The sequence below is a fragment of the Heterostelium album genome (assembly GCF_000004825.1).
Source record: "Heterostelium album PN500 unplaced genomic scaffold PPL_scaffold6, whole genome shotgun sequence".
NCBI lineage: Eukaryota > Evosea > Eumycetozoa > Acytosteliales > Acytosteliaceae > Heterostelium > Heterostelium album.
In genome coordinates, this window is record NW_008805068.1 from 131,726 (window position 1) to 157,580 (window position 25,855).

Genomic DNA, 25,855 nt, shown 5'->3' on the forward strand with positions numbered 1-25,855 from the left:
ATGGTTATGATGCACCAGGATATGGATCACAAATAGCTATAAACTTAAAAAGAATTTATCAATTAGTCAACAAGTCCGGTATAATAAAGTTGAATAAGAGATCCATAGCTCACCTTACATTCGAGATCATGTATTGTTGTTTTAATAATGGATATACATTTACAATAAATGAATAATTTGAAATAAACCCTACATACCCTACATTTACAATTAATGATGCCTAATAATTAAGGTGTCATATAAAACTATGTAATGTAGAGTATGTAGAGTATACATAGTTGTTAACATACCCTACATAATCCCATAGTTAAAGGGAACTGTATAGTTTAATGTAGGGTATGTATAGTATGTAGGGCTATTAATATTCTTATTATATTAAATATGAATATTTAATTATTAATTATTGCTTTACACCAGGTGTTGCTTCATTGATGTTGATATTTCCATCCCATTACCTCCACTCATACATTTTGATTTGAACCTGATATGTAATAGTACACTGCTTAATAATGTAGAGAGCATGAGAGTTAGTGTTATTGGGTCCATTTTTGATTAACTATACACATTAAATCTTTCTAAAATTACCTTTTTCTTGCATTAGATGTTGATAAGTAACATAAGTAACATCGACAGTATATGTACCAGTTACGAATGCAGAACCAGTAGTGAGTTGAAGGAATTGATTAGAAGTAAATTGGAAGTATCCATTATTAATACCATCTCTTATAACTTGCATTGGTGAATCAGCAAAGAACAACCAATAAATTGCTTTAACTGATGGCAATACACCAGGAGAATGAATAGCAGCATTAGTTGTTCTAATATGACCAGCACTAATACCATTACTTCCTAATATAGTTGTTTTGTTATTATCTACGACGTTAATGATTGCATCATACTCTGATTGAAAGGTAGATGGTCCTCCTAACTGTGAGAAAGCAGCATTAATGCAGGAGTCTTTGAACTTCTCACCATTACACACATCATAGAACATAATGCATCTACTTGAATTGGAATTTCAGTCATAGTACCAGCAGTTAGTGTACCAGTCCATGATGATGATTGAATAGTGCTATATGGTATCTTCTTTGGGAATTGTAATTCTAGTTTACGATGATTCTCTTCTGCTATTCTATTTCGCTTTGAGATTAATCTTAAATTCATTGCATTCATTACAAGAGTACCAGTACCAGATAATACAGGATTAGCACGAGGATAAACTGAAATAATAATATCATTGTTTATAGTTTGGGGGTTAATATGATTGAGTAATGATAATGATATTGGTAATGAAATAGTCTCCTTACCTAATGCAGCAATTGCATGTTGGGCTGTAGGATCAAAAGTTAATGGACTCATACCCAAACCATTTAAACCACCTAATACATTAACTTGATCGTTTGAGAAGAATTGAAACTTTGAGAATAACCAATCACCTGTTAATGTTTGTACAGGATTAGGATCACCATTTACACCTATATCGATACGATCAATTAAATAAGGACCAGCAACTGGAGTAACAGAGTTAGTTGCATGAGTATTTGCTAATACCATATCTAAAACGACATTCTCTATCTTGAAACAATAATTAGGTGATAATCTAAAAGTAATAGGATTATTAGTAATTGTACCAGGTGCAAATGAAACGGGATCTAATTGCCATCGTACATGTTGTGATGTCTCAATTACATTTGAATCGGGATGTGGAGTTAATATCTTCTTTCCTCCTATATCATTAAAGTATAAATCTTTAGCTTGTTTAATATTACCTCCTGCAAATCTACTTGTGTCCAATGATTGTGACATTCTCTTTTTTACTTATAATTATAAAATTTTAAATACTCATTTCATTGTTTGACATAATATTGTTCATGATAACATTAGTATAAATAAATGATAATAACACAATTACCTAAATCCTTTGTCAATTGTTTCACCACAATTTATATGTGAAAAATGTCGAACTTCATGAAAATGAGGTAAATAAGATATTTTTTTTTTTAGCTAAAAAAATGGTAATTTATCATCACTGACTTTGTTGATCATTGTTTTTTATCAAATCAACATGAATAGTAACAAGATAGAAGATAAGAACCCAATATCAAGGTTCTATGAGGCAAATGATATCCTCAAACTCAAATTATCTTTTTCAGAAAATACGCTAAAGATCAATCTGGAAAGTAGAACAGTAACTTTCAGCAGTGATAAGACACGGAGACGAGAGATAAAGGCTGATCTTTGCCAACAGGCTTGGGATAAACTGTTAAAAGGACTGTATAACGAGTACACACCTAGAGCACCACAATTCAATAATCTTGGCAGTTTGTTCAATCATATCTGTCATAAAAATCAATATACCGCCAAATATGACAAGAGTCTCGAAGGGGACAAACATCGATGCATTCTCAAAATTCAACCTCATTCCGAGATTTTGAAATCGAACGAATTTCATTCAGACTTATTTTCTTCAAGCAAAAAGTCCAAGGATCATGCCGTTGAAAAAGCCATAATTCACCTCATGACCAAGTTCACATGGGTCTATGAGTTCGTGAAAGCACTTCCAGATGGGGAAAGGAGTCGCGTACCAATAGCCTCTCCTTTTGATGAACCAGTGGAAGGCCAACATTTGACAAGAAACGGCACTAAACTAACAGAGAACCGTAATTTGGAGTTGAAGGCTTTCACTAGGGACTTCAAGGAAACGCTCAACCATCACATCCATGGCAAAACATCACTAGGAAAGGAAACTAAGAATGTTACCTACTATCTCGCTGCATTCTTAAACTCCAACTGCCCAGGCCAATACATCATAGGAGTGACAGACAAAGGTATAGTGCAAGGAGTTCCCATGAATAATAAGGAGAAGGACGATTTATTGAATGCATTGGATAAAGTGCTGGAGAATACCTATCCTTCACTCTTAGGCTCAAATTTTCTAAATGTTACATTTCCCAAAGTCAAAGATTGTGACACTCCAGACGAAGCAACTGCTGAAAAGGTACCAAGATATCTTGTGGTCGTAGAAATAAGACCCAATGAAGGACCTCATTATCCATACTTCCCAGACAAAAAAAAATCTATTGCCCCAAAGAAAGGAGAGGCTTCAACTTATGACATGAATCCTGTGGAGCTTGTGGAAATGATCATCAATGCAAAAGTTGCAGAGGGAGATGTTAGTACAACTGGCGGTGTAACCACAAATGATGTACCAGCCATAGATTCCACAAACACAGGTGTTACAACATCAGGATCAACTAGTTCACATGCAACCACAATTACCCCTACAGGAATCCTTCACAGTTTAATCAACTATTGCAGTACATGGTGGAGGAATTGGTGAAGTACATGGTAATCTTTGGCATCTGTGGAGACCCTTCATGCTATCTCATAACTGCACTCTGTAAGGGAAATACATAGTATATACACTTTTATCATTCACCTTCACTATCCACCGTTTACTATCACTACCCTCTCATGTTTCAATCCTTAAAGGATTTTGAAAATAATCATCATTCTATATAATAATAAAACAAAACACTACTATTCTTATATCACCTACCAAAAATCACCAAAATTACACATTACACCTTTATTTACTATCCATTATACCGCCGCCACCACCATTACCTTAGTTAACCATAAATAAGGTTTGGATAGACCGAGCTGTGATACAAAATCACTCTGAATCTCTATTTTTAAGTATATATTTAAGGTATGATGTTGATGATGATCAGCTGCAGCAATTCCTTAGAAGAATAAATCGATAATCAAAATGATTGGCTGGGTATCTGCAAAGATCACCTGGAATCGAAAGAAGCCATAAAACAATGAAAGGGGAGGTTTCAGTATAGAGATTGGATCAATAGATGGTAACTGATTGCCCGACGCAAGTGTTGACAACATGTGGCTGGCTTAGTAAGAGACTTGTTCCAGGTTTCTAAATCTCATACTTGTTTTGTTTTTTTCATGTGCAACCTACTGGAGCTCGAAAACAATAACATTAATCTCAAGACTTTAATCTAAATGTAATCTTTTTAGATAGTTGTTTTAATAACATTAAATCAAAGTAATAATTATTGAAATTATAGTGTCAATATTGTTTATTTATTGTTTAGTTAATAATATTGAATCGTTCGATATCGTAGTTGTTTATTAACAACCACATCTTCCACCACCGAGGAGACCACCAACAAGGCCAAGGACACCACCGACAACACCTCCGACAGTTCCGACAACACAACCAAGATTGACATTGACATCAACATCAACACTGATTCCACCGGTGCCACAACCAGCAGTGCCGTTAGATGATTGACCAGAGAGACCTCCACTTGATGATCCAAAGCTCTTGGTCATTGATGAAGTGTTTCCAACATTTCCGAGTGAAGTAAGTGATTCTATTTGAAAGTAGATTGTAAATTTTATTAGTTCATTGTATTTTTATTTATATTTTATTTTATTTATACATACTGATTAACATTTTAGATTTTAGATAATTGATTTAGAGATAATTAAGAATTTGATTGTTTTTGATGAATAAAATGTACATTTCATTCTCCTTTAAATAGTTATTTCATTCACATAATAAATCATATTAAACATTGGAATAGATAATCTAAACAGAGATCATTAAAGTTTGAAACGCCATTTTTATTTGAATGAATATACTTTCAAGAAAATAAATATATATGGGTAATCACTTTTAAGAATTGATTGGTTTTTAATTTATCACTACTCTCCACTTTTAAGTATATATTTAAAGTACGATGTTGATGGTAACGATGATCAGCTGCAGCGATTCCTTAGAAAATAAATCGATAATCAAAATGATCAATCAACCAGTTGTTGTGGTTTTTTAAAAACAAAAAGTGGTCTGTGGGTTGTTTAGAATTCAACCACCAATTTAACTTTTTCAAAAATTAACTACAATTTTTTTTTAAAATCTCTAAACAATATAGATATGGTAACCTTTGATCTTAATAAGGGTACAATTTTTCAAACATTAGATCAATTAAGAAAAGATCTTTTAATTTTGAAGGGACAAACACTGATTTGTTTAGATTGAAAAAGTTGTTCATTCTTAAAAGAAACATAAATTATTGATTCATATTGGTTAAAATTTAATCAAATTTAATTAATTAATTGAATTGAAGTTTGTTACCAATCATTAAAAAAATCGAAAAATTTTAATTTTTAATAGGTAGTAATAATTAGTATTGGTTCTTTTTTTTGTTTTAGAATTTGAAATAATTAATTTTAACCATTTTGATGTTTTTAAAATCTAGATTAATTAATTTATGATTCATTTAAAATATTAATTAGAACATTCTTTTTTTTCAATAACAAATAATTCTAATTTAAACCATAGATATTAAAATGATATTGATTGAATTCCTACTTTTAAACATTTCACTCTTTCTTATATTATTAGTTTGACTTTGGCTATTTCTTGATTAAGAATCTCTTTTTATTTCCAAGTTAAGGGATTATAGAATAATCAAAAATTGGTAGTTTGTACCTGCCCGTGGAATCAACTTGAAGTTGTCCAGTCTAAATAACTACCCTCCATTTTAAAATGAAATTATTAGTTATATAGAAATGATCAATTCCTTAATAAACCTTTATAAATTAATCAATTTCTTTAATTTTTTAAAAAATCTAAAACAAAAAAAAAACAAAAAAAAAGTATTTAGATTTTAGATTCACATTAGATTCAAGATGTAATAAAAGAAGTCATGTTGTTTACAATAAAGTATTTGTTTTTTTATTTATTTATAATCTATAGTTATATAGCTATTTGTAATAGTACAGTTTTAATTTTAGGTGAAACAAATCAAAGTTTGGAGATCTTTGTAAATAGTAATAGTCAGAATTTATCAGTGCCATGTGGTACTGATAGTTCAATAACCAATGCATGTCAATCGATTATCAATGCAATCGATACATTCAATCACCAACAACAACAACAACAACAACAACAACAACAACAACAACAATTAGTTATAAAACTATCAAGTGGTGTTTATAGTGGTGATTCTAATAGTAATTTAAATCTCTATGGTTTTAACATATCGATTGTTGGTTCATCATCAAGTGATACCATATTAGATCTTAACTATTCATCCACTGCATATCTAATAGATATATCACCACCAATTGATTTCTTTAAAAATACATCAATAGAAATCAATAATCTTAACATTATAAATAGTAATAGTGATGTAATAATAAACAACAATAACAACTACATCTACAACAATGACAATAGTAATAGTAGTACTTCATATTTAACACTTAACAATGTACAAATTAACAATTGTAAATCATATAATAGTTTTATTTCAATTTTAAATAATAATAATAATAACAATAATAATAATAGTATTTATAATAATAGTAATTATAATACATATATAAAACTTAATAAAGTTATTTATAAAAATAACTTTGGTACATTTATAAATGGAAATAATATAAAATTGGATATAGCCAATACACAATTGTCATCGAATAACAAAGTGGTGTTTGGTGAAAACAACAGTAATGCTTTGCAGCTTTTTAATGTTTCTAATGGTGAAATAGATATACTGGGTAGTCAATTCTATAGTAATACTATTACTATTGGAAGATTCAGTGGTGGCTGCAAAGTGAAAATAGACGACCGTTCTGTATTCTACGATCAGCGAACAACCGAAGCGAGTGGTAGTATCTTTGTTGCCGACGACAACTCTAACCTCTACATTGGTAATATATTGGTGCAAAGTAACCGTGCGACATTCATTGCCTTGTCGGGTAGTCGTTCGTATCTACTGGTCAACGCTACATCGTTCCTCTACAACTCTGGCTACTCCTGTATTGCTGCAAGCGGCGTCAACAGCCTGTTGATTCTCAACAGTGAGTTCCACGAAAACTACTCGTTTGGCCGTGGTGGTGCGCTGAGTACACACCAGACGAACTTGGTTCTCATCGAGAACACCACATTCGTAGACAACGATTCGCTACTTGGCGACGGCACATCGATAGCGATCGATTCGTCACAGATGCTATTCCTCGTGAGGAACAGCAGTTTCAACGATTTCGGACTGTGGCAAACGATCTACTGTGAGAACAACTCGATTGTAACATTACAAAACATAGAAGTAAATGACAACAACAATGACAATGACAACAACTTTATAACATGTCAACAATGTATGATACACGAACTCGATAATAATCATAGATCGATTCAACGATTCTGTAAAACAACAAACGACAACACTCAAACGAGTGCATTAAGCTTCAACAATGCATTTCACATAGTAGTTACTGTAATGATATTTTTCTTTATCTCAATCGAATATATTCGTTATAGGATGACTGTACTACGCTTCAACTTACTTATCAACAATGAAAGAATGAATGACATTTAAAAATAAAATTAATTAAAAAAACAACACACAATTTGTTTGTTTTCAAAAATGAACAGTTACATAACAAAACCGGTTTAGTCGACTCCTTATGATACAAAAAAAATAGGTGTAGAAAATATAAATTTAATACCGGTTACACACAAAAACAATTTTTTGATTTTTTATTTTTTAATAGTAATATATCTCGGGTAAGTCACAACAAAATCAATCAACCTATGTGGTAGAACTATTACTTGAATTTTGTTAAAAGTCGATAGATATATTGCTTCAACCAGATCCTATTCAAATCATTTCATATATCGGTCACTTACCAAGTTAGAAAAGAGTAAAAATAAATCTTCAAATGTACTACGTAGACAATGAAATGAAATCTGATGACGCAGATGATAACTATGAGTGTACCAAAATATCTCTACAAGAAAAAAACCCATTCCATCATTTTCTTTTCATTTATAGTGAGACGTGGCATCCCCGTTAATTCTGATTAGTTTTTTTTTGTTTTTTTGAAAGCCAAAAAGGTGATCATATTGAATGCACATTAAGTAAATTTAATACTTTCTAAAAAAGGATTGTCCCTCAACTGTTTTGAAAAGAAAACTATGAATCTGATCTACACAGCACCAAAGTGTGGGGAATCACCCTTGTCAAAGTATAAAAACAAATCCAAAAAAAATATTGATTCTCGAAAAATCTTTTACCTCAACATTGTTTCTATATACAATTTATTTGTTGGTATATATTCTTTTATTATTGTTTTTAAGAAAAGTTGGAACCTATAAATAATAAAGAGGAAATAGGAATGTCGAATTGTCATACACCAACAACTCCCATTTTATTGGGTCACCACACTTTACAAAAAGTATTTCATCAAGACGGAAATATAATCGGACAAATTGTTACTTTTAATGCACTTTCAGAGCTTGCAAAAGATGTGCCAAAAAAAAAAATCTATCAAAAAACATCTCACGGTGTTGGAAGAATATTCGTAAAGTAATGATCTACCGAATGAAACATTGTGAAAGGAAAGTTATTAATAGTTTATTCAATAGATATCATGTACCAGGTATAGTGGAGCCGGTGTGGCAATGTGGAACTGGATTCTGTATTAAGAAAGGTATTGTGATGTCTGCGGGTCATGTATTTACCTTTAAAGTAGATAAAAATGCACCAATAGAAACCCAAGAGATGCAGAAAAATCTTAAATACCAAAAGATCTATATTTACTTTGGTCCACATGCCTCCTTGGATGTTGATGGTTTGCCAGTTAGTATGGACAACTTCTATGAGTTGGAGTCATTGGGTAGAGATTTTGATCAAAAATTCAAAGCTCCTTTGTCATCCACTGACCTCAACGGTAAAACATTCCATTGGAATCCAGCCAACGATTTAGAGGTTCTCAAATTCAAAGAAAAACCACCAAAACACGTTAAAATTCTATTGCCAATGCTTCCAACCAATCCACAAGCGGTCGATCACTACGTCATGGGATATCCAGGTTTTGTAACTTTGGATAAATTTAAAGCTGATTACGATGTATCCTCTGTGAAACTTGGTTTGGAGAGTCTTTATATCGAAGTGGTCAAAGGTACTCGTTATTTTGAGAACAAGACTGTTTTCATTGGCAAGGTTGTCAAAATAGAAAATAATGTGATTACTCATCTCTGTCCAACACTAGCAGGTACATCGGGTGGTATTCTTGCCAATACTGAACAAAAGAGAAAGTTCGTGGGTGTTCATCTCGGTGGATCACAGGAAATTGGAAACATTGCAATCTCTGTTACACACCCATTATTCTGGGACATTTACGAAACTTATGTTCTTAAAAATGATGATAAATTCATTAAAAAGAATCTTAAACATTTAAAGGAATATTTAATTTACTTTAATTATATTAAATTAAGTAAGCTTTAGAATCGACACAACCATATAGAGTAATAATTACCTTCTCTTTTGATCATTTACATAATAAAAAAAAATAATATATATTTACCTTTATTGTCATTATTATTACAATTGTATAACTTAAGTTCAACCAATTGGTTACAATGAAATTTAAAAATAAAATTAATTTAAAAAATCAAAAAAACAACACAAAGTTTGTTTACAAAAATTTAACGGATTTTTGATAACATTCTTCAAACAACAGTTATAAATTTTATATTTTAATTTATTTATTTAATTTATTGTATATTTTTTTTATTTTTTTTCAAAAAATTCATTTCAAATCAATTGAACTTGGTTTTTCAGTTTACAGTTGTTATTTTAATCATTTTGTAACATTTGTGAATAATTATAACTATATATAGATAAAGAAAAGATAAATTAAAATATACAAATATAGAGATAGATAGATATTATTATTATTTTTAGAATTTGTTTATTGAAGATAATTTTTGTTATAGTTTAGAAGTATTCGTTTTGTATCGATATGAATGATAATCATAAAGGTATACTTCAGGAGCTATGTCAAAAACGAAAAGAAGTTTCACCAGTATACACGAAACCAACGATCATCACAGATATAGGAGGTAATTTCTACTACACAGAGGTAACCGTTAACTTTAAAGGACAAAGGTTTACCGGAGAAGGTAAGGCACGCTCAAAGAAAGATGCTGAAAAGACTGCTGCTTTAAATGCCCTTCAATCGATCTTCACCATTCACCCATCTGAAAGAGCAATCATGGAGTCAGGCAGTGGATTAGACTCTAGAAACTCGAGTAGTAGTAGTAGTAGTAGTAGTAGCAGCAGTTCAAGTAGCAGCAGTAGTAGCAGTGGTAGTTTGAGTGGAACATCACACGATGCTATGATGAATGATATATTTATAAATAATGGTGGTGTTACTACGCAAACATCCAATTGCAATAGTCCGCAGGCAACTGGAGCGACTGGCGGTTCATCACCGTCGACTTCCTCCAATGCAAACAACGCTACCAATGGAACTGCTGCCGCTGCTGTGATCAATCCCAATATTCAACAATCGAGCAATATTGGCAGTGCATACAATCATCGTCGTGGACAGGATCAAACTGAGGTGGTGCGATTGCAACTGCAGTTGGAACAGTCGATCAAGACATTCACTGAGCGCTACAATCACTTGGAGAAGAAGTACAACGATCTGAAGGAGTATGTCAATCGTAAACACCTGGAAACACGTGACTACATCGATCGCAAGCTAAAGAGAAAACCAAAGAAACAAGAACGCTCACCCGTTCTTCAGTCAAACACAATGGAGGATTTGAATATTTGTGCTGTTGTTGTTACAACACCTGCAACTGCTGTTGAACAACCCGTTCTTATCACCACCGCGGAACAACCCTCCTCCAACAACAGCATTACACTCTCGGAAGCAAATACGACTAATACTATTACAGTATCAGAATCATCATCATCATCATTGTCATCATTGTCATTATCGTCGTCGTCGTCATCATCTTCACCTAAGCAACATCCACCACGATCGGTCATCGCCACCATTGAACTCGACAAAGAATTGATACCGAGTCAGCTAACATTCTTTCGATATCGCACTGTTTTCAGCCATGGTTTCAAATCGGAGGATTTCAGTCATCTCGACCAAAAGTACAACTTCTCTGGATTCCTACTGTACAGCGCCAATCGCTTGCCAAAACCGGTCATCCACATCTCCAATGGCGCTGGCGAGCATTTCGCTATTTCGATGGTTGAGTACGACCGCGAATCGATGACACGCGATGAATTTGCGCGTATCGTTACATTCCACCACTGCTTCTACACCCAGATTCTCCAGCAGAAACACATGAATTTCCGTTCGCCACAAGACCTCTACTTTGTGCCGTTTGTCAAGTGTCTGAGCAATCCAACACAGAAACTTCACCAAACACTGATGGACTTGCTGACACACGACGATCTCATCAATGGAATTCCCTCGTTCTCGTCGGACAAGGAGTTTCACGCCTACTTTGACGAGAAGTATCTCAACCGGGTGGTGTTGTCGCCACGACCCGACTTTACCATATGTCGCGCCGTCGATCACACCCGACTCTTTGGCTACAACGACCCCAGTGTAATGTCGGTGCGCGACAAAAGCGGCAACCCAATCGAGTTGACCAGTGGAAAGTATCCATCGATCATGTGCACTCACTCCAGCGCCATCGCCAACAAAGACTACTGGTCACTGCGAACACTCGTCTACTACGACGCCAACGACCAGCCTGAAGATCCGGCCAAGTGGAACACCGATGAGTTTGCAGCGATGGAACCAACGCAATGGGAGAGTTACATCCGCAAAGCAAAACTCACCGCCAAAGATCCACTTGTTCTCCGCGTGTTTGGCATCACCTCGACGATGCACGCCGTCGCCAAAGTAGCGATTCTCCCGTACATACCAGAGATTCACTGGACCCTGAAAATGGAGAATTTCAAACGACAATACATAAATATCAACAACCAACGACTTCTACGTGAAGTCTTTACACATCCATCGATCAACCGTAACAACACCGTCCCACCCAGATCACTAAAGGTATTCAAAGACTATCAACTTTTTAAGAGTGATAATCAACGATTAGAATATTTCGGTGATTCAATTTTAAAGTTTTGTATTACGTAAGTATCTATAGATAGAGCGATATCATAATAATTTATACTAATTCTTTTTGTTCCTCTTCTTCTTTTTTTTTAGATATTATTTATATTTTTTGTATCCAAATGCACCGGAAGGATTTCTTACAACAAAGAGAAGTGAAGTAACTAGCAATACCTATCTACAGAATATCTGTGACCAAACTTCAATCGATGATATTCTTAGACTAGGTCTTTCAAACACAGAAGACTACAAGAAACCGAAAGCAGATGTTATAGAAGCATTGTTTGCCGCTGTCTATCTCGAGTGTGGAATCAACGTTGTCTACGAATTCATCATAAACCTACTATTTAAAATTGAAAATGTTGTATTTCCTACATATAAATGTGAACATACAAATGAAACTCCATTAAGTAAGTGTTGTTGTCGTTAACAATTGATTACACAAAAAGGTAACTAACTCATAACTCATAACCAATTAACCTATAGGTGAATCACAGAAATCAGTATTATTCAATATGAATATAAATATTAAAGATACTTGTTTGTTCCAAGAGGCAATGAATTGCAGTAGTGATCCAAAGATGAACTATCAGCGATTGGAGTTTCTCGGTGACTCGTACATCGATCTGGTGGTATCGGAGTTTCTCTATCACAACTTCCCGCGCGAACAAGAGGGTTTCCTCTCACAGACACGTGCACTGCTGGTGCGCAACGAGAAGCTTGCCAACACTGCCAACCACCTACGAATCCGACAGTCGATCGATCCCAGCGTTGTCCCGACCACCAAGCGTATGGGTGACCTCTTTGAGTCGTTCACCGGCTGTCTGCTGCTGGACGGCGGTCTACAAGACACGAAATCGTTCCTCATCAAACATCTCCCGCTCACCACCAACCACGTCAACGAAATGATCGAATCGCACTACGCATCGAACCGACCAATACCACTAACCTCACAGGAACCAATACCAGACTCGAATCAAGATATCACTCTTCCTCTCAAATTATTGGAGCAATACGAAGAGAATAACAACAATAATGACAACAAACTAAGTAGTAGTAGTAGTAATAGTAGTAGTAACAACAAATTAATAACAACAACTACAATATTAACAACAAACATAGAAGAAGAAATGATAATAGATTCATAATAACAATAATAATCATAATATAATAACCATTTGTAAAAATTCAAGATATATAATAATAACTAATTAATTTGCTAAAATCAAAAATAGACAAATTCTAACTAAGTATTTTTATTTAAAATAATTAGTATTATCTGTCTCTTTTTGGTTTTAATAAATTATTATTTATTTTATATATATCTTTTATTTTTATTTGTAAATATCATTCATATTTTCTATTTATTTATATCGTGAAATTAATTTCATTTGTGTGTATTGTATGTTTTTATTTGAGATCCTGGTCGAAATCCTCCCCAGCTTTTTTTAATGTATCATAACAAAAAAAATAAATTGAAGCCTGGGTTATCATTCGCTTCATTAGAAGAGTTTTCTGAATTAAAAAAAAATCCAACAAAACAGAAAAAAAAAAACATCTGATTTTTTTTTTTTTTTTTTTTATTTTTCAAAATTATTTATTTTCATCACTTCTCCAACAACAACTCATAACAAGACTTTTGTCAACTAAATAGTCCGTCTGCTGTGTGTTGTTTTTTCACAAAATTAATTTTATTATAAATTGAACCTTTTTTTTTTATTATTACTATTTATTATTATTATTATTTTAGATAGTTTATAGTTTAGCCAGCGTTAGTTTTAGTTTAGATTAGATTAGTTTAAACTAAGGAACTTCAATTTAGATAGACTTTTACAATTAGTAGTAATAGATATAAATATAGATAGATAATATAGAAAAATGAGATTTGAAGAGGAATTTCTTAAGCATACAGTAAATGGTGTAAAGGCTGCAGAGGCTGCTTTTCGTGATCAAAAGGTAGCTACTCGTATCGTACCATGGAGCTCACACTTAAAGTCAGATTTCATCACTCGTGAGGAATACAGTCTCATCGACAAATACGACAAGAAATCTGAAACTGAGAAGAAGACTATCTTTTCAACTGTAAGTGTTTCATTAAATATTTACACAATGAGATAATTCATTGCGAACATCAAATCTTATCATCACATCACAAATAACACACACATTTTTTTAAAAAAAAGATTTGGTTTTTTTTTTTTTTTTTTAATTTTGATATTTTAAATTAACACACACCTTATTTACATCTATTTTTTATACTACAATTTTATAGGAAGGTGACAGACTTGCTCAATTCTTTGTTGATTTCTTACAAAAGAGTGCAGATTTGGATACAATTCAATACGTTCTCTACTTGGTTAATGAAATCATTAGAAGTAAGATTAGATTAGATTAGATTAGTGGGGTTGGGAATGTGATTGATTGATTGAATAGAATAGATGATATTAACTACTACTACTTTCCACTTATAATAATAATAATAATAATAATAGTTGAACCAAAAGCATTGAATAACTTTGTCAGATTAAATAGCGCAAAGGATGCAAACTATCCATACAATATCTTCTTTAGATTGTTCAATCGTGAGGACAACAACGCATACGTAAATCTGATTGCCGGTATCATTTTAGGTAATATCTTGGCAGCTGGATCGCCACCACAAAAGGAGATCGAACATTTCATCAACTGGTCACTCCCACTCCTCCGTAAATCAGAGCCACGTGAAGTCGAAGTCGCATTGATTGCCCTACAAGCTTTCTTGGCCAAAGAAGATAACAGAGTTCTTTTCAACAAATTACAAGGAACTAATTTGTATGTCAAACAAATCATCAACCAAACCAAGCCAATAATATCATAATAATCATCGACACACACACACATATATACTAATATCATATCATATTCATCATAACAAACAAACAAACCAATATTACAGATTAGTTGAGATTGTTTCAAATAATGCTAGTCCAAATACATTGCTTTTGCCATTGCTCTATGAAGCTTTATATTGTATTTGGTTGTTGTCATTCAGTCCAGTCGTTGCTCACGATGCCTCTGAAAAGAACATCGTCCCAACTTTGGTTCAAATCACTAAAACCATTACTAAAGAGAAGATTATTAGATTGTCAATTGCTTCCCTTAGAGTAATTATCAAATTTGCTAAGCAAATACCACCATATTCATACAACTAATCTTTTCATTTTACCATTTCCATATAACAACGACAACTATAGAACATGATGAACGTCGAGAAAAACAATGAAGAAATGATTGAAGGTGGATTGATTCGTATGTTAAACTTTTTGAGCAACAAGAAATGGGGAGATCAAGATATTGTCGACGATCTCGAGAAACTCTCTGAAGCATTATCACAAGATATCGCCAAGATGAGGTAATGTATTAAATAATAATAATATTGATCTGATATATATATATATATATATAATATAGTATAATGTATTAATATTATTGTTTATTATTATTTATTATTTTTAGTTCATTCGATAAATATAGAACTGAAGTACAAACAAACGAGTTGGAATGGTCACCAGTTCACAAATCAGAGAATTTCTGGAAAGAAAACGCATTGAGATTCGAAGAGAACTCACACAGCGTCTTGAAGCTTTTACATTTAATCCTACAAAAGTCAGAGAACCCAGTTCACCTTTCGATCGCTTGTCACGATCTTGGTGAATTTGCTCGTTTCCATCCACGTGGAAAGATGTAAGTTATCATAATAACCATATATATATTATCAAATCAAATAATTAATTAATCATCTTTCATTTTCTCTTTTTCCATTTCTTAAACTAGTATTATTGAAGCACTCGGTATCAAACAAGATATCATGAGATTGATGACCAATCCAAACGAAGAGGTCAAGAAACAAGCATTGTTTGCTTTACAAAAGATGATGATTAACAACTGGGAATACTTATCAGCAAAGTAAACAATAATTAAAAAAAAAAAAACAAACAATATAAACTATAGTAATAATATTAATAGTAGTAATTTATGACCATTAAACTTTTACTTTATATAAATAACTTGCAAACATTAAAACAAAATAAAACAATCAAAAAATCAATCATCATCATATCACCAAACTTTAAAAATAAAAAATTAAAATAAAATAAAAAAATACTAAACTAAACCTTTAATTGATCATTATTGTTATTTGATTGAACTGAACTTGGCTTAAAGTAATTCGATTACTAGTTTTACCATGTTATGTTGGTCAATTAATTGATGATATTATCAAGACTAATTTTAATTAAATTTAATTCCGGTATCATGAATCCAATCCTGGTAAAATTTAACACAATTGCAATTTCCTTAGATTAGGTTGTGATATTTCCATTTAAGAAAATTTATAATCTAATTAATTAAAGAGATTGATATTTATAAACACAAATATATAATGGAATGAATATTATTGTGATAAGTACGACATTGTACTTTATGGTTGATTAAACAATCACAAAATAAAAAATAATGTAAAATTTTTAATATCCTGCATTGTTGTTTCATAAATAATCTTATCTGCACCAAAAAAAACCAAGACACCACTTGGTGGAACGGAAAAATAAAGAGAGAAATATGATTTTTTTAGAACTTTAAATCGATGATTGATTTTTGACAGGTGTCAAAAAAAAAAAAAACCTTTAGTTTTTTGTAAATTGTTTTTTTTTTTGTCAGTTTTTTTTGCAAACCATCAAACCCCCATTTGCACCAAGGTTTTGTTTGTAAACTAAACAACTGAAAAATCAATAACAACATACCCCCTTTATTATATATTTAGTGCCTAATTTGTTGTTGGATGGTCCTTGTCAAAATATTTCAATACTTGATAATATATGCAATGTTTTATTTTTATATTTTATTGTTTGTTTGTTAAATGGTGATGGTGGTGATGGCTATTGGTGCCTCAAATAATCAATTAATGGCTATAAATCCAAAAAAAAGTACATCATTTAAAGTAGCTATTAGATCAAATTAATAATAAAATAAGAGATTTCACTTCGGTCAAACAGAAAAAGAAAAAAACAATTTTACTTTAAGGATGCAAATGAAGTTTGACACTTTTATTGTTGTGTAAACTTGTGATGGATACACAAACACACTGATCAAGTTTGTGTACCGCTATACACTCAGTTGTCACCTTTGCCACCATTATTTCCTATGCATTGGTATGGCATATCTAAATTTAATAATATTTTTTTTTTTGTTTTTTTACATTACATCCAATCGTTGAAACCACGAATAAAACCAAGCTTGGATTTTGTTAATCAATCAACATTGTGGTCTGAAAGTCTTAAAGTTAATATATTTATAAACTACTACTTATAATTATTTGTATATATTATTTATCGATTATCTGTATATATTTGAAGTTCATATAGGAATAAAAAAAAAAAACAAATCCAATTAAATATTTTTTAAAAAAAAAAACAACAACAACTTCAAATGGTTGCTCAACAATTAGAGTCCATCCAATTGGATAGTATTGAAGATGAGTTTAAATTCGATATTCAAACATTGGGACAATTCGTAGATGTTCCAAAGAATCCAGCTTTACTCGAAGAGATTGGTGGTGTTCAAGGTTTGGCTGCTGGACTTAAATCATCGACAACCCAAGGTTTACCAAACGAATATAATTCTACTGAAGCCAATCGTATTAGAATGTAAGTAATTAGTATTAACTAATATTATAATAATTTATTAATTTCTATTTTAATATTTTCCAATTAATTTTTAGTTATGGAAAAATATTTTACCACCTCCACCACATCAACCATTATGGAGTATCATTCTAGATGCTTTAAAAGATCATATTTTGATTTTACTTATTATTGCCGCTGTTATTTCTATTGTTTTGGGTGCCATTCCATATACTTCCGATGATCCAGAGACTGGTTGGATTGATGGTGTCGCTATCTTGGTCGCCGTAATTATTGTAGTGGTCGTGACTTCGACCAATGATTTCAAGAATCAAGCTCGTTTCCGTGAGTTGAATGAAAAGACCTCCGATAAACAAATCAAAGCTATCCGTTCAGGTGAGCAATGTCAAATCTCCATCTTTGATGTACGTGTCGGTGATGTCCTACTCTTGGATACCGGTGACATTCTCTGTGCCGACGGTGTCTTTATCGAGGGTCACTCCATTACTTGCGACGAGTCATCGATCACCGGTGAATCCGATCCAATCAAGAAAGGTCATTACACTGAGGGTTTCGATCCAATGTTTATCTCTGGTAGTATGGTGTTGGAAGGTTTCGGTCGTATCATGGTCACAGCTGTCGGTACCAATTCATTCAACGGTAAGACAATGATGTCGCTCCGTGTCGAATCTGAAGATACTCCACTCCAAGAGAAACTCGGAAAACTCGCTGCCAATATTGGTAAATTCGGTTTGTCAGCTGCCGTTCTACTGTTGTTGATTATCATTCCAAAGTACTTTATCGAAAAGAAAGTTAATGGTGAGCCAATCTCTTCCAAAGCCGGTGGTGAAATCACCAACATGGTTATTGGTGCCATCACTATTATTGTTGTCGCCGTGCCAGAAGGTCTTCCACTTGCCGTAACAATGGCTCTTGCATATGGTATGATGAAGATGTTCAAGGAAAACAATTTGGTACGTCACTTGGCATCGTGTGAAACCATGGGTAGCGCCACTACCATTTGTTCCGACAAGACCGGAACTCTCACCCAGAATGTCATGACTGTCGTTACCGGTTACATCGGTACTCTCTTCAAGGATTGTCAGCAATTCGCTTCGACTCTTCCAAAGGATATTGCTGCCATTCTCTGTGACGGTATCGCCATTAACTCCAATGCCTACGAAGGTGTCTCGACCAAGGGTAAAATCGAATTCATCGGTTCCAAGACAGAGTGTGCCATGTTGAACTTTGGAAAGTTGTTTGGATCCGATTACCAAGAGGCTCGTCGTCGTTTGGAGATTGTTGAACTCTATCCATTCTCGTCGGCTCGTAAGCGTATGGGTGTGTTGGTCAAGCAAGATTCATCGAGTTACCGTTTCTTCCAAAAGGGTGCATCTGAGATTGTTCTCGGACAATGTGATCGTTACATCGACCAAAACGGACAAGTCCAACGATTAACACCAGAGGTCAAAGCTATTTTCGACCAAACCATCATTGATTTCGCAACTGATGCACTCCGTACCATTGGTATGGCATACCGTGACTATCCAATCGACTGTGGTTTGGATTTCAAGAAGGAAGCTCCAGAGTCCAATTTAATTTTCATTGGTGTCGTCGGTATCAAAGATCCATTGAGACCAGAGGTTCCAGATGCCGTTATCCAATGTCAACGTGCAGGTATTACCGTTCGTATGGTTACCGGTGACAATATTATCACTGCCCAAAACATTGCCAAGAACTGTGGTATCTTGACCGAAGGTGGATTGTGCATGGAGGGACCGAAATTCCGTAATCTCTCCAAGGAGGAAATGGATGCAATTCTTCCAAAACTTCAGGTTCTCGCTCGTTCCTCGCCAACCGACAAACAATTGTTGGTCGGACGTCTCAAGGATTTGGGTGAAGTCGTTGCTGTAACTGGTGATGGTACTAATGACGGTCCAGCTTTGAAGTTGGCAAACGTCGGTTTCTCTATGGGTATCTCTGGTACTGAGGTTGCTATTGCCGCTTCGGACGTCGTGCTTCTCGATGATAATTTCGCTTCGATTGTTCGTGCCGTCCTCTGGGGACGTAACATCTACGATGCCATCTGTAAGTTCTTGCAATTCCAGTTGACTGTCAATGTAGTGGCCGTTACCATTGCCTTTGTCGGTGCCATCTCTGGAGGTGGACACTCGCCATTGACTGCCGTCCAACTTCTCTGGGTCAATTTGATTATGGATACCTTGGCTGCACTGGCACTCGCCACCGAACCACCCACTCAAGAACTCCTCGATCGTCCACCCAACGGTAAAGACGCTCCACTCATTACTCGCTCCATGTGGAAGAACATCCTCGGTCAATCGGTTCTCCAACTGATCATCCTATTCGTTCTCCTCTACAAGGGAGACGTTATCTACGAGAACTTTGTCGATTTCAAGATTCAACAAACCCATCAATACACCATTCTCTTTAACACCTTTGTATTCCTCCAGCTGTTCAACGAGATAAACAGTCGTGTCTTGGGTGCCAAAGTGAATCCATTCAAGGGTATCTTGAACAATCCAATCTTCCTCGTTGTCTTGGTGGCCACTGTCATCATTCAAGTTATCTTTGTAACTTTCGGTGGTAAGGCAACCTCTACCGAGCCATTGGTCATCCAAGAATGGGTTGCATGCATCGTCACAGGATCGGTTGCACTGCCATGGGGTTTGATGTTGCGTATGATTCCAATTAGCGAACCACCCATCAAGCGATCAAAGCCATCGAAGGAAGAAGCCATCTACACACCACCAATCGACAACAGCAATCCACACTCCACCAATCAAATATCAATCACCACATCCAACGAAAGCAATCATAACAACAGCGACGACTCTCCACTCGTCTCCAAAGACAACACCGACATCCCAATGCAAGTTGGTAGCAGCACCGTTTCACCAACCAACCAATCAACCGATAGACCAGTTCCGGTCGGTCGTGGATGGCAAATCGTTAGACAAACTCACCAAAAGTTACGTGTAATCAATGCATTCAAATCATATGAAACACCAGGTGACGCACTTGTAGATGTTGTTCGTGGTCCAACTCGTCCATCACTTTATTTACCATCTAGTAACTAGGATAACTTAAAAATATAATAATAATAATAATAATATTAAAAAAATAAGATTTTGATCGATCAATCAATCAGTACTCCAAATAAGGTATTTGATTATTTGTAAAAAAAAAAGATCAAAAAAAACACACAAACACAAACTTTCGAATATTCAAGACAAAAACAAACAAACAATAAAATGTAAATTTATTTATTTAATTTAAAATTTAAAAAACTTTTCTTTTAAATATATACATTGATATCATATCATGATTAATATATCTTGAATATCTAAAGTTGAAATCTTTGTCATTTATAATGAGTTGTTTCTCTTCTATTTTCTTCATGTCATATACGACGATATATCTAACCGATGGTTTCTTTGCTATTTCATACATCGATTGTTTATATTCTTCGAAATTGAGTAGTATCAATCTAACTATCTTTAATTGATAGAATTCATTCAAGTACTTAATACAATGAGTAGGAATGATTGCTCTTGTAATCTGATTGACACCACCTACAAGACTATTGAAAAATGGTTGTAGTTCTTCTTCTTTAGGCTTGTTTAAGTTTAATATTTTTATATGATTAGCTATATTGTATTCTTCCATTCCTTCTTTGAATGGGTACGATAGTTTGATTGTTGGTTTTGCAGCAACTATCTTATTAAGCAGAGCAATGCTGTAGTTTGATCTTAATAAACCGATCGATTCTATTGATTCCGATTTCAATAGTAGTTTACTAAATTCATTGTAATGACTTAGAGATGATGCCAGAGTCGATATTTTTATCTTTTGTAGTTGTTTGTTGTATTGTTGGTAGGTATCGAGATAGGGTTGCACAAGGAACTCCGATGTTACCTTCAACTTTCTGAGCAATGGCATGGCAGCAAACACTTTTTCACTCATGAAAGCCGGCGTAATACCAGTGTTGATTTCAAATGATCTTATATTTCCAAGAAAACAAAGATTGCTATTGTCATCGAATATATGTCGTCCAACTGAATTCGGTTTAGTTTTCATGTATGAGTTGTAATAACAATGAAGATGTTCGATTTTACTGATAAAGTTAGTGTTGCTGTCGGTGTTGCTGCAAGTGTTATAATTATCTCTTATCGTAAAGAAGTTGAATGTACTGTGGTTTAGATCGCATGGTAGTAGGACGCGTGGTAGCAACTGATTGATGATGAATTTCATGAGATCCTTGGAGATGAATGATAATCTGTAGAGCAAAGACAGTGAGTTCTCAATCTTGACTCTCTTGCTATAGTTGTTACTATTGGCTGAGACATTGTCGATATAAACGATTTCCATTGATTCTATATGACGAGTATGACGGAATTCGTATTCCATATAGATAGATTCTATCACCGACAGTCCAACGATCTTTTGAATGATATAGTTTGGAAATGTGTAATTAGTCTGTCGTTCGTCATGTGAAGGACAATACAAACATTTCTTAAATGATTTTATTTTATTTATATATTTGAACATCTCTTAAACATTATTAATTTGATGATAATACTACAAAAAATGAAATGATTTATTTGTTAAAAATTTTCAATTTCTAGTGATGATTGGTTTGTTAGAGCAATAGAGATTAATATTATAAAAATAAAATAAAATATTAAAGCTTGTAGGATTTTTCTAAAAATTAGATAAACAAAGATTTAGATTATAAAGTTTTTAAAATTTAAGATATAAATTATTTTTATTTTTAATTATTATTAATAAGAAAATTGTTAATTAAACTAATAATTTTTTATTGCGATCTTTACTACTTTGGAATTAAAAGAAGTCTAATAAAATTTTATTTATTATTGGATAAAATAATAATTTATTTTAGTATAAATAAAATTTTTTGTTAATTTATTAAAAAAACCAAAGTTTTAAAACTTTTTTCTCATTTTTTAAAAAAATTATTTTTTAACAAATAAAATGGATAGAAAGAATAAATTAGACTTTCAAATTAAAAGAGTATTTCAGAGTAGAGCTATTAGGAATGTCATATTTTATTTTGTAAAGGAAATTAATCGTCAATTATCTGTTTATAATAATCGGAAGCTAATTCAGCCATATTTAAGGTTGGGAATATATCAAAACAAAAGGTTATTTTTTGATTTCTATGACCTTGGATGTTTTCCAGATCAACTTATTAGATATGGTTATCATGAGAGATTCATTCAAATATTCAACACAATGGTTAGAGACCAACGTGTATTGGTACCTTTATTTAAATTTGGCAAATTATTATTTCTTTCATTTTCAGATCTCCATCAATATATTATAGAAGTGGAAAATCAATTGGAAATAAGAAAACAAATAGAAACTGCAATGGAAAGCAGATTAGGTGATTTCCATGACTACAATGAATGTTTCCTTGAATATGATGAGGTATCGATTGAAGAGAAGACCTATCAATATTTTAAGAAACTTTTTCTAGATTCAATGTTGGTGGCTGCTGAAGTGGGGGCACTCCATCTTATCGAATATGTAGAGAGATTTTTCCCTTATGATTTAGATTACCGTTACATTTTGGAGATGGCAGTTCAATATGGTCATCTACCAATCGTAAAAATATATATCAACAAATTCCTATATATAAATTGTTTATTTGAAAATATTAATAATTATAATCGATTTCTAATGGATATTGCCGCGGAATATGGACAATTAGAGATTTTAAAGTATCTCTATTTCAATAGGTATCCATTTTCAAAAGAGACTTGTAATCTAGCAATAACTAATGGACATCTAAATGTGATTGCATTCCTATATCACAATAATATTCAAAACGAATTTTCCTTAAATACTGCAATTTCCTATAATCAATTCGAAATTGTCAAATTTATTTTGATTAATAAAATAGATAATGTATCATTCACATCCCTTTATCTTGCAGTTGAAAAAGCTAACTTTGAAATTCTCAAGTTTCTCATTCCAAATAGTTCTTTGATAAATTTAAATCAATGTTTAATGGAAAAAGCATCAGAGATTGGAAGTTTAGAAATCATAAAGTATCTATCAGAGAGTACTAGAGCACATTGTTCAACCAGAGTAATGGATGTAGCTTGTTCAAATGGACATTTAAATATTCTTCTATACTTACATTTCAATCGTACTGAAGGTTGTACTCAAGAAGCATTACGTTTAGCTATTCTCAATAATCATTTGGATGTTGTCGAATTTCTAGTTAATGTCAAACACCTCGAAATTGATTATTCGGTTCATTTATCCACGATAATTAATTATCGTACACCCAATTTTTCAACATTCAAATATTTCTATGAAAGAATTCCAGAGAATATAAAAACTAATCCGACTGGATTTCTTATGGATAGCTTTATCAAAGATGATGACATTTTGGTTTTAGAATGGTTGAGATTTAATAATTTTGAATTCTCACCAAATGCATTAGATATAGCTATTCAAAACAATAGTCTTTCAACTTTCAAATGGTTTCATGAGAACACCGTTTTTCATCTTGATATTCAGCATTCTAGAGAAGCAATCATCAATGGTTGCCTTCCAATTGCTAAATATCTCAATGACGTGGGAGCACCTTTCCCAGAATTCCCAATGGACATTGCACATGATCTACAGATGCTCATTTATCTTCATCAAAATAGAACTGAACCTTGTTCATTCAAATCAATGGACAATGCAATTTATCATGATGATATCTCAATGATTAAATATCTCAAGAAACACAACTTTACCATTCAACCAACTAGACAAATTCAAAGTTATAAAAAATTTTCATGTTATTTATACAATTCTAGAGTTACGTTGATAAAGAATTATCATCTTTAAATAATATATGGAAATAAACTTGTAAATTCTCTCCAAATAAACTTGTTACTCTATATTTTAAAATAATTTTTATTTTAATTTCCATTTCCATTTTCATCTTCAACTACGGCTTGATTTTCACCTTCATCCTCATGATCAAGTTCACCTTAGACTTGATCTTGATCTTGATCATTATCACCATCATCTTAATAATAATTATAACTGAGTTCGATTGATTTCAACAAGTATAAATTTATTTTTATTTACATAGGTTAATGTATTACATTTATTTATTTATATTTTGAAATTTTTTAAAAGATAATAAAGTTGAATTGCTTTGGATTTTGTTTCTTTTTGTTGATACTAATTTTAAGTATACCATCTTGATGTTTGGCAGTGATAGAATGCAAATCTAAATTCTTTGAGAGTTCAAATGATTGGCTGAAACTCTCGATTTTTTTTGGTGTGACGAGTGGCTGTTTCTTTACGGTTGGCTTACGAGTAGATGGGATAGGAGATGATGTTGAGTTAATAAAATCAATCTCTTGATCTTCAATCTCTTAAAAGTATGGTGTATCTTCTCTTGACTTTACTTCTTCTGCAGGACTCTTGGTTCCAGAGAGAATCAATGTTAAATCTTGTACTGCAATATTGATGTCTTCCTTCTTGAAACCGGGTATTTCCATACTGATAACAACAACACCATCAATTTCATTAATTTTATATTTTGGTGTAAAGTTAACTTGTTGTTGTTTTTGTCGTTGTTGTTGTTGATTGAATTGTTGTTGGTATTGTTGATATTGTTGCTGCTTTAATCTTTGTTACTCTAGTAATTTTCCTTTTCTTTCCAACTCAACTTGTTGCTGTTGCTGTTGTTGCCTCTTTTGTTCAACCAACTTCTGTTGTCTTAATTTACCCAAGTACAATTGGTACTAATCTTCTTCATCTTCCTCCTCGTAATATCTTGAATGATATGGATCTTCATAATAGACTGTTGTCTTCTTTGTCTATATCTTTGATTGGATCTTTGTTGATAAAATGATGGATCTTCGAATAAAAACATGGTTAATTATATATTGTTTGTTTAATATTCTATTTAACTATCTATTTATTTATTTAACTAATACTAATTTGTAAGTTAATTTAATTTATTTGATGATTTCAAACTCCAAGTTTTCAAGACTATTTATAAAAAAATATAAATACAATTACAAATAATATATATATTATAATACTGTATATGAAGTAAACATAGTTATCAAGTTGGTTTTTTTCTAGAGGAAAAAAAAATGACCTTTATTAATTTTTAGTGAGTTTTTATTGATACACTTCATTTCATTTTATTTCTATTC

The 25,855-nt window shown here is 32.8% G+C and overlaps 12 protein-coding genes across 12 annotated transcripts; 8 read left to right on the forward strand and 4 right to left on the reverse strand.

Moving 5' to 3' along the window:
* Positions 1 to 4: 4 nt before the first annotated feature.
* PPL_06617 (uncharacterized protein) lies at positions 5 to 1,861 on the reverse strand (the record flags this gene model as incomplete). Its single annotated transcript, XM_020577471.1, has 4 exons — positions 5 to 36; positions 586 to 964; positions 1,006 to 1,817; positions 1,843 to 1,861. 4 exons carry the CDS (start codon positions 1,859 to 1,861, stop codon positions 5 to 7), a joined length of 1,242 nt encoding a protein of 413 aa, XP_020431919.1.
* Positions 1,862 to 2,065: 204 nt separating this feature from the next.
* PPL_06618 (ATP-binding protein) lies at positions 2,066 to 3,759 on the forward strand (the record flags this gene model as incomplete). Its single annotated transcript, XM_020577472.1, has 2 exons — positions 2,066 to 3,317; positions 3,713 to 3,759. 2 exons carry the CDS (start codon positions 2,066 to 2,068, stop codon positions 3,757 to 3,759), a joined length of 1,299 nt encoding a protein of 432 aa, XP_020431920.1.
* A 393-nt stretch (positions 3,760 to 4,152) lies between these two features.
* PPL_06619 (uncharacterized protein) lies at positions 4,153 to 4,480 on the reverse strand (the record flags this gene model as incomplete). Its single annotated transcript, XM_020577473.1, has 2 exons — positions 4,153 to 4,397; positions 4,471 to 4,480. The coding sequence occupies 2 exons, from the start codon at positions 4,478 to 4,480 to the stop codon at positions 4,153 to 4,155; spliced, it is 255 nt and encodes an 84-aa protein (XP_020431921.1).
* A 61-nt stretch (positions 4,481 to 4,541) lies between these two features.
* On the forward strand, positions 4,542 to 7,412 carry PPL_06620 (uncharacterized protein; the record flags this gene model as incomplete). Its single annotated transcript, XM_020577474.1, has 2 exons — positions 4,542 to 4,567; positions 5,786 to 7,412. The coding sequence occupies 2 exons, from the start codon at positions 4,542 to 4,544 to the stop codon at positions 7,410 to 7,412; spliced, it is 1,653 nt and encodes a 550-aa protein (XP_020431922.1).
* Positions 7,413 to 7,776: 364 nt separating this feature from the next.
* Positions 7,777 to 9,738, forward strand: PPL_06621 (uncharacterized protein; the record flags this gene model as incomplete). The annotated part of the gene is made up of 5 exons (XM_020577475.1): positions 7,777 to 7,808; positions 7,923 to 7,954; positions 8,201 to 8,402; positions 8,462 to 9,312; positions 9,719 to 9,738. The coding sequence occupies 5 exons, from the start codon at positions 7,777 to 7,779 to the stop codon at positions 9,736 to 9,738; spliced, it is 1,137 nt and encodes a 378-aa protein (XP_020431923.1).
* A 102-nt stretch (positions 9,739 to 9,840) lies between these two features.
* PPL_06622 (uncharacterized protein) lies at positions 9,841 to 13,124 on the forward strand (the record flags this gene model as incomplete). Its single annotated transcript, XM_020577476.1, has 3 exons — positions 9,841 to 11,996; positions 12,073 to 12,386; positions 12,463 to 13,124. 3 exons carry the CDS (start codon positions 9,841 to 9,843, stop codon positions 13,122 to 13,124), a joined length of 3,132 nt encoding a protein of 1,043 aa, XP_020431924.1.
* Positions 13,125 to 13,854: 730 nt separating this feature from the next.
* vatH (vacuolar ATP synthase subunit H) lies at positions 13,855 to 15,167 on the forward strand (the record flags this gene model as incomplete). Its single annotated transcript, XM_020577477.1, has 4 exons — positions 13,855 to 14,058; positions 14,249 to 14,351; positions 14,469 to 14,787; positions 14,912 to 15,167. The coding sequence occupies 4 exons, from the start codon at positions 13,855 to 13,857 to the stop codon at positions 15,165 to 15,167; spliced, it is 882 nt and encodes a 293-aa protein (XP_020431925.1).
* Positions 15,168 to 15,242: 75 nt separating this feature from the next.
* PPL_06624 (vacuolar ATP synthase subunit H) lies at positions 15,243 to 15,925 on the forward strand (the record flags this gene model as incomplete). Its single annotated transcript, XM_020577478.1, has 3 exons — positions 15,243 to 15,367; positions 15,472 to 15,699; positions 15,790 to 15,925. 3 exons carry the CDS (start codon positions 15,243 to 15,245, stop codon positions 15,923 to 15,925), a joined length of 489 nt encoding a protein of 162 aa, XP_020431926.1.
* A 1,517-nt stretch (positions 15,926 to 17,442) lies between these two features.
* PPL_06625 (uncharacterized protein) lies at positions 17,443 to 20,734 on the forward strand (the record flags this gene model as incomplete). The annotated part of the gene is made up of 2 exons (XM_020577479.1): positions 17,443 to 17,660; positions 17,782 to 20,734. The coding sequence occupies 2 exons, from the start codon at positions 17,443 to 17,445 to the stop codon at positions 20,732 to 20,734; spliced, it is 3,171 nt and encodes a 1,056-aa protein (XP_020431927.1).
* Positions 20,735 to 20,936: 202 nt separating this feature from the next.
* PPL_06626 (uncharacterized protein) lies at positions 20,937 to 22,064 on the reverse strand (the record flags this gene model as incomplete). The annotated part of the gene is made up of 1 exon (XM_020577480.1): positions 20,937 to 22,064. One exon carries the CDS (start codon positions 22,062 to 22,064, stop codon positions 20,937 to 20,939), a length of 1,128 nt encoding a protein of 375 aa, XP_020431928.1.
* Positions 22,065 to 22,910: 846 nt separating this feature from the next.
* Positions 22,911 to 24,524, forward strand: PPL_06627 (uncharacterized protein; the record flags this gene model as incomplete). Its single annotated transcript, XM_020577481.1, has 1 exon — positions 22,911 to 24,524. One exon carries the CDS (start codon positions 22,911 to 22,913, stop codon positions 24,522 to 24,524), a length of 1,614 nt encoding a protein of 537 aa, XP_020431929.1.
* A 146-nt stretch (positions 24,525 to 24,670) lies between these two features.
* On the reverse strand, positions 24,671 to 25,566 carry PPL_06628 (Hsp20/alpha crystallin family protein; the record flags this gene model as incomplete). Its single annotated transcript, XM_020577482.1, has 4 exons — positions 24,671 to 24,708; positions 24,883 to 25,060; positions 25,097 to 25,312; positions 25,420 to 25,566. The coding sequence occupies 4 exons, from the start codon at positions 25,564 to 25,566 to the stop codon at positions 24,671 to 24,673; spliced, it is 579 nt and encodes a 192-aa protein (XP_020431930.1).
* Positions 25,567 to 25,855: the final 289 nt, after the last annotated feature.